Raw genomic sequence first — 13,610 nt, 5'->3', positions numbered from 1 at the left:
CTGTTTTTCACAGTGGCTTCACCAACTTACATTCCCACCAGCAGTGTAGGAAGGTTCCCTTTTCTCCACACCCTCTCCAGCATTTGTTATTTGTAGACTTTTTAATGATGGCCATTCTGACCCATGTGAGATGGTACCTCATTGTAGTTTTGATTTGCATTTCTCTGATAATTAGCAATGATGAGCATCTTTTCACGTGCCTATTGGCCATCTGTATGTCTTTGGAGAAATGTCTCTTCAGGTCTTCTATCCATTTTTCGATTGGGTTGTTTTTTTTGTTTTTAAGTTGTACGAGCTGTTTGTATAATTTGGAAATTAAGCCCTTGTCCATCGCATCATTTGCAGATGTTTTCTCCCATTCTGTAGGTTGTCTTTTCATTTTGTTTATGGTTTCCTTTGCTGTGCAAAAGCTCGTAAGTTTGATTAGGTCCCATTTGTTATTTTTCTTTTTATTTCTTTCCATTGCCTTGGGAGCCTGACCTAAGAAAACGTTGGTATGATTTATGTCAGAGAATGTTTTGCCAATATTCTCTTCTAGGAGTTTTATGGGTATATCACTGCTTTAAAGATGAAGTAACCAAGGCTCTCAGGTGTTAAGTGACTTCCCAAGAAGCATATAGCTAGTAAGAGGCAGAGCCAGAATCAGGATGAGGTTTGTCCATTGCAAAGCCCAGAGTTTTACCTGTTATACTCTCCTTCCTCTAAGCCAGTGGTTCTCAAAGTTTTGGATCTCAGAGTTCCTTTATATCATAAAAATTATTGCGGACCCCAAAGGGCTTTTGTGCATGTGGGTTTTATCTATCAATATTTCCCATTTTTTAGAGACACAGATGTAGAGAACAAACGTGTGGACACCAAGGGGGGAAAGTGGAGGTGGGGGGAGGTGGTGGTGGTGGGATGAACTGGGAGATCGGGATTGACATGTATACACTAATATGTGTGAAATAGATAACTAATAAGAACCTGCTGTATAAAAAAATAAAATTAAATTTAAAAAAATTTCCCATTTTAGAAATGAAAAACTGAGAAATTTTAAAAAATGTTTATTCAGAATTAACAGTCATGGACTCTACGGGTTTTTTGTTTTTAAAAATACCTTTTTCATAAAAATTTTAGTGAGAAGAGTGGCATTGTTTTACATTTACATTTTTGCGAATCTTTTTAATATCTGGCATACTAGAAAGCAACTGGATTCTCCTGTCTGTTTCTGCATTCAATCTGTTGTGCTATCACACATCTTGTAGCCTCTGGAAAACAAAACAATTGGGAGAGAATGAAAGTGGAAGAGGCAAATAATGTATTAGGATTATTATGAAAATAGTTTTGACTTTGGGGCCCACCAGGAGGGGTCCTGGGGGACTCCAGGACTCCCTGGACTACTCTTTGAAAACCTTCGCCCTCAGCTGCTTCTCTGCAGAGCGGTGTGTTTGTAGATGACAGTGGTTCCGTGGGGCAGCACCTTCACTGGAGTTTCCCTTGGGAAGATAGTGAGGCCTCCCCTGTCCTGGGCCTCTGGAGATGAGGCTTCCACAGCTGGTTTGGGGGTTTGTGGGGGTGGTGAGTTCTTGGCATTGCCATAAACAGGGTCCCCTGAAGAGTTTATTTGGAAAGAGGAAATCTTGTGACTCTAGGAGCCATAGTTCCCAGAAATCAGATATTCTCTTCTGCTGTCTCCATGAATCACTGTGCTACCTGGAAGATTCCAGCATCGGTGCTAGCCTCATTTTCCTGATGGTCTCTGATGTGGCACAAAAGCCCGCTGTCAGTGTGTCCTGATTTCTGGTTTGGACAATACGGCAGATGCGGCCCAGGGCCCGTGATGGCCGCGTAGTGAGTGTGGCGGCTTTGAACAAGGCCGGCTCTGGGCCTGGTGTGGAGACGGCTTGCTTCAGTGCTCCGCAGAGCTCGGTCTCTCCCGCTGTTGGTCTGGCTGTCACTGCCCCGAGGAGCCATCTGCATTACCCAGTCTGTGTGGCCATTCATGCGCTTGAGGGGTCTGGGGAAACGTGAAAGCTTGCACTTTTGGAGGTAAAAATGCTGATAACTGTCGTTCCGAATTCTTTGAGGCCTTTCTTCTGTCTTCTGAGCAGTCACTTCATTCAGGTGATGTTAGGTCTCAGGACAGAATTGCTCACCCTCCCCTTATAGGGAGGTGTTTGTTTCCAGGGCAGAATGACACTGGAGAGAATCCTTAACCTATAAGGGGAAAGGAAGGTGGCCATTTGCTGAGCTAGTCTCATGTTAATCTATCTGTGAGGAACCTGCCGGCCAGCTGAAATGTGTACCCGAGTTACTATTCCTTTGGGTTTTCTTCTCATTTAGGAAAAATAAAATAACACATCAAAAAGTATTGTATGGTTTTCCTGGGAGTTTCGTGCTTTGTATTAGGGACTATCCTCAGAGTCTTTGGGATAATATGTCTGGTTTCCAGCGTAATCCTTAGTGGTAAGTGGTGGGAAGGAATTTTCCTTATAACGCCTTAGATTTTCCTTAAAGTCTTGGGAGGGGGAAACGTACAAATTTCAGGAGTTAAGGCGTAGATTTGTTTCTCCACAGACTGAGAGCTTGGTCAGGGCAGGAGCTGGGTTGGTGTGGTGTACCCCCAGACCCCAGCACAATGCCCTGTAGGCCTGCGGAGGACATTGCTGTGTGACTGCACGTTCTTACATCACGTTTCAGATGGCGGAAACCCTTTTTCAGACAAAGCAAAGCAAGCTTAAAGCAAAGCAGTCTGAAAGGTTACAGATCCAGGCATGCTTCATTCTTTCTCTTTCTACTCCTGTTTTTTCTTCTCCAGTGACAAGAAAAGGAAGTTGGAAGCCAAACCAGAACCCAAACAGAACAAAAAGTTGAAGAAAAACAGAGATGTGAAGAACAAAAAAGATACAAAACTGAAGTGGAAGAAATAGTGGAGAGTAACTTGGGTGTCGGTGGCTGACTCGTAAGGAGATACCCTGACTTTCTGAACTGTCTCTGGCTGGACTGAGTGGCAGCTGACTAGACTATTAAAAGCAGTCGCTTCTGAATGGGTCTGCTTAGAACTCGATGGTTGGCAAACCTCCGGCACCGTCCCTCCTCCCCCCAGTCCAGGCCTGCCTTTCCCATTCGTTCATATTTTGCTTTGGGCCCAGGTTTTTCGGTTCCTTCTCGCACGTGTAGAAGCCACGCTGGCTCTTGTCCCTTCTCGGGCGTCAAGTACACGGTCTTCTGGGGATGTTCAGGAGGCTGCTGGGGGAGCACCGGGGCCTCTTGTTATGAACTTGTCCAAACTCCCTGGGGCCTGGAGCCGCAGAGGCTCTAGTGCAGCCAGGACTGGCATCCTGGGACCCACACTGCCGTGTGCCGTTCCTCTCCTGGCCCTGGCAGTGGCCCAGAAAAGCCTGAGTTCTTAGGATAGGAAGGATATGACATCTGAGTCCCCAGTACCTGTTATTTCATCCATTTGGGAAAAAATGTTGGGAAAGACCCTTTTGCTGGCAGGGGTGAGGGGGTTAGAGAATCTATTTTTAATAAATTACATCCTAGAAAGATCAGCTGCCTGTGTGCTCGTCAACTGAACGTAGGTGGAAGTTGCACTTTGCTCATTTCTTTTGGTGGATCTTGGCTGTCGGTACACTTGGGAGGGTGCTGGCATCAAGGCCGAGGGTGGGCAGCGTGGCCAGGGCTTACTGACCCAGGAGCCCATGGGAGGAGTGGCTGTGCTGACCGGTGCTCGCTGTGGTGGTTCCGAGGGACCTGGGATGGCACCTGGAGGCCAGCTAGCTGGGCCTCGTCTGCCTAGCTCCTGTCAGGTCGCTTGGTCCTCTCCACAGAAATTATGTGGTGGCTTCATGTGTATTTTGGAATGTTTGATGGTGTCTGCTTTCCAGTCCCGAATCTGATACCATTGTTATTGAAACCTGGACCCTGCATCCCCAACCAGGGATCGAACCAGGGCCCCCTGCAGTGGAAGTGTAGAGTCCTCGCCACTGGACGGCCAGGGAATTTCCCCTCTGCTGGTGCTATAGGATTGTTCCTCATCCACGTCACCAGGTGCAAGGAGAGCTCAGAGTGGAAGTCAGTTCCGTCGTGCTCTGGTTCTGATCCGCCTTTCTCCCCGCCTCCGCATGTGGGTTAATGGTGATCCTTCGGAGCTCGCTGACCGTGTCGGATTTCAGCTTCTGTATTTTTCCTTATTTTAAAAAAACTCATGTGGTGGCCTTGGTTACTGATCTTCCTTGGTTTTTCATAGACTTTTAAAAGGACTGGGCCTCTGTGAGTCCAAACAGATCCTTTCCTCAGCCCTGATAGGTAATCTGGTTCCTAGAAGTCTGGCGTGTGGACGGGGAAGGAAAGGGAGCTTCTGGACCAAAGAGGGTTAAATGTGCACCTCCCAGGACAGATGGCCACGGGGAGACAAGCAGATTCTGACTGCGTACCTGGGACCACTGTGCCTTGTCCCTGTAGGTGTAGGGCCTTTTGTCTCCTGGAGCTGCAGACCCCCTATTAAGTCTGAAGGAAAGTTTCATGAGATGAAAAAATTTTTTGATCCATTTTTCTCAGGTGAGTGCCTGAGCCTGCCTTTCAAAGACGATTTTCTTAAGGAGAGAGGCTAAAAAGCAGAGTCACAGCCCCAAATGGTCTGAGCTGAATGGCATCTTAAACCTCTCCAGCCACGTCGTCCCACAGGTGCAGGACCCAGATCGGCCGAGCCCTTGCTTGGCCCCTCTAGCCCCAAAGCCCGTCCTCTGATCTGCTCTGGGGAGCCTTCCTGGCCTTGACACTGGCTCTGCCTGGCCCTTGCTGTGACCTGGGGCACACCTCGTAACCCAGGTCCACATCTTTGTAAACCGCAGGTGGTCATGACAGCGCCTCCCTCACGGGGCTGCCGCGAGGAGCTGAGAACAGTGCCTGGCGTGCAGCAGGCACTCACCAAGCCTCTCTGGGTTCTGTGGCATGTGCCAGTGTAACCCGGGGAGCTGCTGCATTACCCACGAGCGCTAAGAGGGGCTGAATGAGGACTGGCTGGCTTTGTTGTAAACCACAGGCTGTGCTCGAAGAGGCCCACCAGGGCAGCTAGGAGCGTGCGCTTTGTAGTCAGACCAGTGCAGCTCTGTGTTCTCTGACAAGCCTCTTGACTGACAGCCTTTCCCTTTGCGCATGAAAAGGAAGTGAGCATTTCGCCTACTCTATAGTCTTGGCCTTTTTATGTGCAAAGCGTGTGTTCCTAAACAGGTCTCTGCACTTGGTGGTTGTGATCTTGGGTTCTCCTCCAAACCTGAAAAAGCACGCCTCCCCCAGACCTCACCATCTGGCCTCCAGACAGAGTGACATCTGTAAAGCTCGCTGTCTCAGGAAATCTCACTTGCAAAATGAATTCAGATAGGCTGCCTATGAATGCTGTCACCAGCCTGGGGAAGGGGCTGAAGAAGCCTGAACAAAGAAGAGTCCTCAATGGTCTCCACCCCCCGCCCCCCCCACCGAGCTGGGAGGGGGGCCAGTACTGGCCGGCTTCAGCGCTTCCAGTGCTCGTCTGTCCCCCACAGTCCCAGAGGACTCCGGGGTGACCAGGAGATGACACAAAGGGGGCTGTTGAGGCTGGGGGAGGGGAGGAAATCGGTGACCGTCACCTTGGACAAATGTAGACTCATTATCAGAGGCCATTACACCAGCCGCAGGTCCGAAGGCCTGGAGGGGGCGGGGTTGGCATCCCCAGGGCCTGAATAGGCAGTTCAGACTCCAGACGGCTGCCCTCCACTCTGTAAACAACTGGTGAAAGTTGAAAGGGGGTGTGGATTCTGCAGAAGGGTGGGGCGGCAGGAAAGGGAGATGCTGAAGCTTTTCTTGCGTTGCTTGCAGTGGTTCTGCTGAGGAGAAAGCTGTGATAATCCCGGCAACTGGATGCTATCGGGCAACCGGCAGGAGCAGAAAGGAAAGGGAAGTATGGGGAGGAGGAAAGCAGGGGGCCGGACGCTGCTGAGGAGGGCACGCTCGGTGTCAGCCTTGGTGGCCCGGGCTGGACTGGGGCTCCCTCGCCTCTGGATGGGTTTCCTGGGGAGATTCCGGCTGAGTTAGCCCAGCTTCTCACTGCCTGCGGGGCAGCTAGAATAGAACGAAGTCCCCCTTGCTTTTCAGGGACTCCTGCTAAGGAGAAGTTCACTGTCTTCTTCCCGGCCTGCCTTTGGCTGCTGACAGCCTGAAGCAGGCAGCGGACGAGAGATGCCCCCATGCTCCGGAGCAGTGGCCCGACGAGGAGGCCTGGCCGCCGGGGCAAGTAAGGTGACCAGACACACCCCCATTTCCATTCTAGTCCTCCTGGCCCCTTGGAGAATGTCCGATTTTTTTTTCTAATTATTTAAGTGCTTGCTTTAGAGCGTGTTTCTGCTACACGCAGGCTCAAAACGGCCCCACCCCTCCCTTATCTCACCTTCCCTTCAACCGTCTGCCCCCCAAAAAGAGAAAATATGGCTGAGCTCCCATCTAGAGCCAGGTGCTGACTAGATCTTGCCTCTTAGGCTGCGTGCTTGACTGAGGCACGTCCTGCAGGGCTGGGGGACTTGTGGGGAGGGTGGACACGGACCTCCGTGGGGGATCCCCTGCAGGTGGCGAGTGCTGGGGAGGGACCACCCCCCAAGCTCCCTCAGGGGCCTCGGACCAGGAGGATGGTGCCGAGGGGTGCGCCTCCTCCCCAAGGCCCCCAGAGGGCGCCATGGTCCGTGCTGAGCCCTCTCCCCACGGAGGCCAGGGCCCCAGGCTGCCCTGCCTGGGCTCCACCAAGCAAAGCCCACAGCAGGCCTTTCCCGGGACTGACCCCGTGCGGTCTTCACGTTGTCCCCCAGCTCCCGAGTCCTGGCCTGTCGGTCACCGAACCACAGCCACTCCAGTGTTCCCAGCGGCCTTAGGAATTTCTCTGCCTGCTTCAGGCAGGAAACATTTTTCAAAGCCTTTATTTCTGCCTGGACTTCGCACCTAAAACAAACTACAGCCGACCCCAGAAAACCCTCGGGCCTGAGTCACCGGCTTCCGGTCCTCCCTGCATTAACAGGTGACACAGCCAGCTTGGGCTCAGCAGGGCCTGAAGGCAGCAGCCACCAAAGGGCGGGGGCCCCTCCTCAGGCAACCCTCTTCCTGTGCTGGGCCACACAGATTTTGACTGTGCGAGGGAGGGTTTGCAAACAACTATCCCAGTAGCCCCTGCATCAGGGGTGTGGGGAACCTGGGCTCAGGCAAAGCAGGAAAGCCCCTGGCGGCTATCTTTCTAAACACTTTTAAGTATAGTTGATTTACAATGTTAATTTCTGCTCTACAGCAAAGTGATTCAGTTTTATATACATATATACATACATACGTACATATATATATATATATATATATATATATATATATATATATATATGCCCTTTTTTGTATTTTCCATTATGGTTTATCATAGGATATTGAATCTAGTTCCTGTGCTATACAGTAGGACCTAGTTGTTGATGCCTTCTGTATATAATGCTTTGTGTCTGCTAATCCCAAACTCCCAGTCTACCCCTCCCCCACCACCCTCCCCCTTGGCAACCACAGGTCTGTGCTCTGTCTGTGAGTCTGTTTCTGTTTCATAGATATGCTCATTTGTGTCGTATTTTAGATTCCACATATAAGTGATATCATATGGTATTTGTCCTTCTCTGTCTGACTTCACTTAGTACGATAATCTCTAGGTCCATCCATGTTGCTGAGTTCTTTTTCATGGCTGAGCAATATTCCATTGTATGTATGTTCCACATGTTCTTTATCCATCTGTCAATGGACATTTAGGTTGTTTCCATGTCTTAGCTATTGTAAATAGTGCTGCTGTGAACATGGGGGGTGCATGTATCTTTTTGAATTATAGTTTTGTTTGGATATATACCCAGGAATGGGATTGCTGGGTCGTATGGCAACTCTATTTTTAGTTTTTGAGGAACCTCCATACTGTTCTCCATAGTGACTGCACCAATTTACATTCCCACCAACAGTGTAGGAGGGTTCCCTTTTCTCCACACCCTCTGCAGCATTTATTATTTGTGGACTTTTTGACGATGGCCATTCTGACCGGGGTGAGGTGGTACCTCATTGTAGTTTTGATTTGCATTTCTCTAATAATTAGCATCTTTTCATGTGCCTATTGGCCATTTGTATGTCTTCTTTGGAGAAATGTCTCTTCATGTCTTCTGCCCATTTTTCGACTGGGTTGTTTGTTTGTTTTTTGATATTGAGCTGTATGAGCTGTTTGTATATTTTGGAAATTAAGCCCTTGTTGGTCACATCATTTGTGAATATTTTCTCCCAGTCTGTAGGTTGTTTGTTTCATCGATGGTTTCCTTTGCTTTGCAAAAGCTTATTAAGTTTGATTAGGTCCCATTTGTTTATTTTTGCTTTTATTTCTGTTGCCTTGGGAGACTGACCTAAGAAAACATTGGTATGATTTATGTCAGAGAATGTTTTGCCTATGTTCTCTTTTAAGAGTTGTATGGTATCATGTCTTATATTTAACTCTTTAAGCCATTTTGAGTTTATTTTTGGGTATGGTGTGAGGGTGTGTTCTAACTTCATTGATTTGCATGCGCCTGTCCAGCTTTCCCAACACCACTTGCTGAAGAGATTGTCCTTTTTCCATTGTATATTCCTGCCTCCTTTGTTGAAGATTAATTGACCATAGGTGAGTGGGTTTATTTCTGGGCTGTCTGTTCTGTTGCACTGATCCATATGTCTGTTTCTGTGCCAATACCGTGTTGTTTTAATTACTGTAGCTTTGTAGTATTGTCTGAAGTCTGGGAGGGTTAGGCCTCCAGCTTTGTTCTTTTTCCTCAGGATGGCTTTGGCAATTCTGGGTCTTTTGTGGTTCCATGTAAATTTTAGGATTGTTTGTTCCAGTTCTGTGAAGAATCTGACAGCTGTCTCATTCCTGGCATTGTGTCCCCGTCCTTCCAGTCCAGCTCAGTGGCACGTAAGTGCTCAACGAATGGGAACACACCTACCCCGTTGGACAGAACAGGAAAACTAAGGCCCAGCGAGGGCTGGACTGAGGCTGAGGTACCAAGTGGGGTAGGGCAGGGGTTGGCAGGTGGTCACAGCACAGCTTCCAGCAGGGGTTCTTTCCCTCTGAGACATGGGTGCCCCAGGTAACCAGGGAATCAGCTCTGGGTTCTCTTCCTGGTCCTAAATGGGCTCCTCCCCAGCTCTGAACTTTGGATAACCCTCTGTCAGGAGCCATGAGGCCAAGGTCACTGTTAACAAGTGTTTATTGTTAATAAAACCATAGTACATTTACAATAAGTGACAACATTAATGTATAGTTACAGTATTGTACAATATTACAGCAATAAAATAACGCCTATTCCTTTGTACATCCAGCTCAAGCAGCTAGTTGAAAATATTTTCCAGGGTTGCAAGCCCCCAGGGGTTTTTCAAGGTGACCGAAGTGACACCTCCTAAAGTGCCTGGGGCTTCTGGTGAATAAATAGTTTCTAAGGTACGGCCAGACAGCTGAAGGCGACATCCAGCACAAGCTGTCCAGAAGGTTCCCCCCAGTGTCTGGCCCATAAATACGACAAGGGTCTAGGCCCAGCGCTGTGTCTCCACCCCAGGAGAGCCTGGAGCCTAGAGAATGTCAGCGGCAGGTAGTGGGGAAGAAGTAGAAGGGCCTCCTCTCCCAGTCCTTGCCTTCCACCCATGCCCCGTCCTTTAATTCCCCAAGACCCGCAGTTCCCAATGGGAAGTGTGGGCCCTGCTCTCCAATCCAAATTAAAGGACTTTTTCACTGGAGAAACTGGACCAGGGGGGCCGTTCAGGGCTCTGCCTCCGGAGCCCACAGAGGCAGCCTAATTCTAGGCTTGGGATTTCAGCATCGACCCTGAAAACAGCAGCAGCAACAAAAGCTGAGGCCACCAGGCTCCTCCACTGTACCCCATGCCACTCTTGGCTCAGACCAAAAGCTTTAAAGGCATTCAGGGGAACTAACTGCCTTCTACCACTCACTGAGCAGGATGGTGATTCCCCCCGCACCCCGTCCCCCCAGAGGAGGGCCTCTGTGAGGCCAGACACCAAGAGAATGGACTGAAAATGGACTCAAAGTGACCCTCTGTGCACGATCCCTGGCCCCCTGGAGGCCCACATCAAGTCTTTCAAAGGCACAGCCCTGAATAAGTTCGGGGTTTGGGCAGTATTTCTGACGTGACACTGAGGGAAAATACCAAGTTTTGACTGAAATGGCCCGGGGCCCAAACAGAACATACATTCTGTACATTCATAGGGATGCCCACACCCCCGAAAAGCCCCAGTTAGGACAGTCTGAGCTGCCTGAGGCCCCGGGGGGAGGGCACAATCTGAAGCTGTGTTGAGCAGAGCTGAATCAGCATCACATGAGGGTGCGTGCGTTGCGGCCCTCAAGGTGTGAGCGGTAGGTGTCGGGGAGGGGTTGGGGGAAGGGCCACCTTTTGGCCACACCTGCCTTTGGCCCATCACTGGTTGAGCCAGTGGTTAGCTCTGGTCCTGCCCAGGTCTGGCTCCAAGAGGGCCTGTAACCAGCCTCCACCCAGCAGGGCCCCAGCGTGTCCACAGGCCCTGGCTACGTGCTGGCCCAGACACCCCGGGAAGCACTTGGTCCCGGCCCTTCCCACCCGCTAGGATGCCTGGCGACAGAGCCCGGCCCAGAGCCAGCCATCCCCCAACCTCACACCCGTGAGGTGACGTAGAGAGAGTGCACGCGCTCGGCCAGGGTGCTCTGCAGGTCCTGCAGTGGGTCCAGGCCCTGCACTTTGCTGCTGCGGCCGTAGATGAGCTGCCGGAAGGAGTCCTGCTCGAGCAGGGCCTTCATGTGCTTGAGGAAGAAGCCCTCGCAGAACAGGGCCAGTTCGGGGGCGCTGTGGATCTGTGGGGCAGGGAGAGGGAAGGGGGTGAGGCCCACTGCGTCAGCACAGCCCTGCCTGAAACCTCCCCCTACCCTCACCTCCAAATAGTACCCGTGGGTTAAGGCCCAGCTTCAAGCCTCAACCTGGGGGAGGCATGTCCTATCTCGGGGTGACTGGCCCCTTATCTGAATTCCTTCCATAAGCCTCTCCTTGGGGTTAGACTGATCGGGGTTCAAATCCCAGCTGTGCCACCAGGAACATCCCTGAAATCTTGTTCTTGGCCTAGGTCCCGCTGGTGACGGCCTGCTGAATGCCAGTCATCCCTATTGGATTGGCAGCTCCCTCACTAAGGGCAGGGACTGCCCACTGTGGGATGTCCGGCACAAGGCCCAGCACACGAGTGTTCACCTGGTAAATGCTCAGTAACTATTTTAGGTCAACAAATATGGAGTGCCCGCTCTGGGCCAGGTGCTGGGCGCAGGCCTCGAGGCCCGGGTCTGCGATGCTGTCTCAGAGCTGATGTTCCAGTTCAGGAAGACAGGGAAGCCAAGGAACCAACCAGGCCAGGAAACCACAGAGTGTGGTCAGTGCTGTGAGGAAGTGAGAGTGGGTGAAGGGGCAGAGAGGTGTGTGACTCGGGGGAGGCCTGGGGAAGTCAACAGGGCTTGGGAAGAGCTTCACCAGAGGAGGGGACAGAGATCGCAGGAGTTCTGGGGTGGGAATGAGTTGAGAAGGAGACGTGGGCCGCGTGGCTGGGTGAAGGCAGAGGGGAGGCATCGGAAGGGGAGATGTGGACAGGGTCCTGGGGCCCTCGTAATGGGCGACAGATAAGGGCTGGATTTTATTCAGTTTGCAGTGGAAAACCTTTGGAGGGTTTAAGTAGGGGAGTGATACGGTCTTTATACTTTTCCAAGAGTCTTGTGGATTGCAGGGTGAAAGCCAGGAAGTGTGGAGGCCAGGGCAGCAATTGCCCAAGAGAGGGGGCAATGGTGATGGAGGGAAGGGGAGGGACTGCTGATGTGTTTCAGGAGTGTTTCTAGGTGTGGCAGATGACCATGGCGTTTGCTGAGAGGAGGAAGACTAAGGAGGACCGTGCTGGGGGGAAAATCAAGTAGTGCCTGGGGAACTGATTTGACTCAGGCTCAGCTCCTTGCCCCAGGTCTCACAGCCTGGCGCGGCACGGCTGGGATGGGAACTGGGATCCAGCCGGCTCATGGCTCAGCTCCCAAGCTGCTATGCTGCCCCACTGGGCGGCAGTGACGCCAGGCTGCAGAGGGACTTACAGTGCCCTTCAAAGCTGCCTGGCCACCTGCATTTTCCAGCCAGGCCACAGTGGAGCAGAGAGTGTGTTGGGAGGCAGCTGGCGGGCATCAGGGGTCCTCACCTTGGCATACTTGTAGGTGTTCACGGCGCTCTCCACGCTCAGGGTCTGGGAGCACAGGATCTCGCAGTGCCGCTGCAGGGCGTCCAGCTGGAACAAGCTGGCAGCTGACAGCAGCTGGCAGGAGGCAAAGGAGGCCGTGGGTGTGTGTGGCCAGGTCTGCGGCCCAGGCATCATGGAACAGACAGCTGCTTTGTGCTGTGTGCTCTGCTTCCTCCCGACCTCCAGGGCCCTCCCCCACTGCCAGTCAAGTCTGACGGCCTAGATTCATTTCTACTCTAGGCTATCTGCGTATTGGCTGGGACACCTTGGGAGGCACCGGATGGGTGACAGACGCTGGTTGGGATTTCTGACGTCGGGAGGCCTTCAGCTATAAGCTGCCTGCTCATCTACGTGACCTTGTAGCCGGGTGCCCGGCCAGCAGTGGGTCTGTTCTCTGAGCAGTGACCTGGTGAGGGGAAGGCCTCACTGCCTTGTGATCCTCCTGGGCCTTCCATCCTCAGGGGTGGCCCTTTCTAACCCCGAGGTGTGGCCCAGGAGGCCGGGCTCCGTGGGTGCACAATTTCCCACACTCTCCTGGAACGGCGCTTCCTGTCGCCAGAAGAGCAAGGACCAGCAGGGAACCAGGAGGTCCTTGCAGAGGCCACCTGCCTTTCCTCCTCATCTCTCCAAGTGCTGTGTTTCTGAGAGCGGGGTTGAGACCTGGAAGATGTCGCAGGCGGGGGACACAGGCACGGCGGGACTGGGGGCCAGGCTCACGGCCTCCCTGCTCCTCCCCCTGGGGCCGGGCAGACCGGCCAGGTCCTCACCTCCAGGATGTCGCCGGTGGGGATGTCCATGGATTCTGTTCCCCCGTAGTACAGATACTGCATCATCATCTGTAGGGAGGAGAGGCCCCGTGTGAGCGCCAGATGGACCCACAGCACCGAAGTCCTCACCCGGCACCCCCAGAGTGCCACTCCAGCCGCTGCCGGCCTCGTGGTGCCCCCTGACCTCTGTGTGCTGACGTCTGCACCTCCCCCGACTCTCGTCAGACATTTTTGTGTTTTCGCTGGAATGCGTGTGGCAAGCTTCCTTCCACGGAGTGGTTTCACTTCAATCCTCACGACAGCCCTGTGAGCCCAGGAGGGCAGATACTACTCACAGCTGGGGAAACTGAGGCCAGGGAGGGGGGCTGAGCCCCCCTCCCCAGAACCCTTCCAGCTCACCAGGCACCACGCCGCTCGTTTCTCCTCTTACTGAAATTCTAAATATGGGGTTGGGAGAGGGGGAGGTGGGGCTCTGAGGGGGCAACTGTCTGACGGGCCACCCTCAGGATCCCAACTCCTGACCTCCCTGTCTGCGCTAGGCCTCCACGTGGAGGTGACAGCCAGATC

The 13,610-nt window shown here is 52.3% G+C and overlaps 2 protein-coding genes across 3 annotated transcripts in view; one reads left to right on the top strand and one right to left on the bottom strand.

Moving 5' to 3' along the window:
- The window catches only part of NAT10 (N-acetyltransferase 10), a 46,360-nt gene extending 42,827 nt beyond the window's left edge, over window positions 1–3,533 (top strand). The window contains exon 29 of the mRNA XM_007181048.2: window positions 2,798–3,533. Within this exon, the coding sequence (XP_007181110.1) occupies window positions 2,798–2,909 (112 nt within the window). The 3' untranslated portion in view covers window positions 2,910–3,533. The remainder of the gene's footprint in view (window positions 1–2,797) is intronic.
- A 7,008-nt stretch (window positions 3,534–10,541) lies between these two features.
- ABTB2 (ankyrin repeat and BTB domain containing 2) overlaps window positions 10,542–13,610 on the bottom strand; it is a 188,038-nt gene continuing 184,969 nt past the window's right edge. For both annotated transcript variants that reach the window (XM_057552604.1, XM_007181050.3), the window contains exons 15-17: window positions 13,044–13,112; window positions 12,238–12,351; window positions 10,542–10,873 (exon numbers count right to left, since the gene is read on the bottom strand). In XM_057552604.1, the coding sequence (XP_057408587.1) occupies window positions 10,676–10,873; window positions 12,238–12,351; window positions 13,044–13,112 (381 nt within the window). In that variant the 3' untranslated portion in view covers window positions 10,542–10,675. The remainder of the gene's footprint in view (window positions 10,874–12,237; window positions 12,352–13,043; window positions 13,113–13,610) is intronic.

This window comes from Balaenoptera acutorostrata, chromosome 9 (genome assembly GCF_949987535.1).
Source record: "Balaenoptera acutorostrata chromosome 9, mBalAcu1.1, whole genome shotgun sequence".
Taxonomy (NCBI): Eukaryota; Metazoa; Chordata; class Mammalia; order Artiodactyla; family Balaenopteridae; genus Balaenoptera; species Balaenoptera acutorostrata.
Note: the sequence above shows the minus strand (reverse complement) of the source record. Positions and strands in the feature narration are given on the sequence as shown.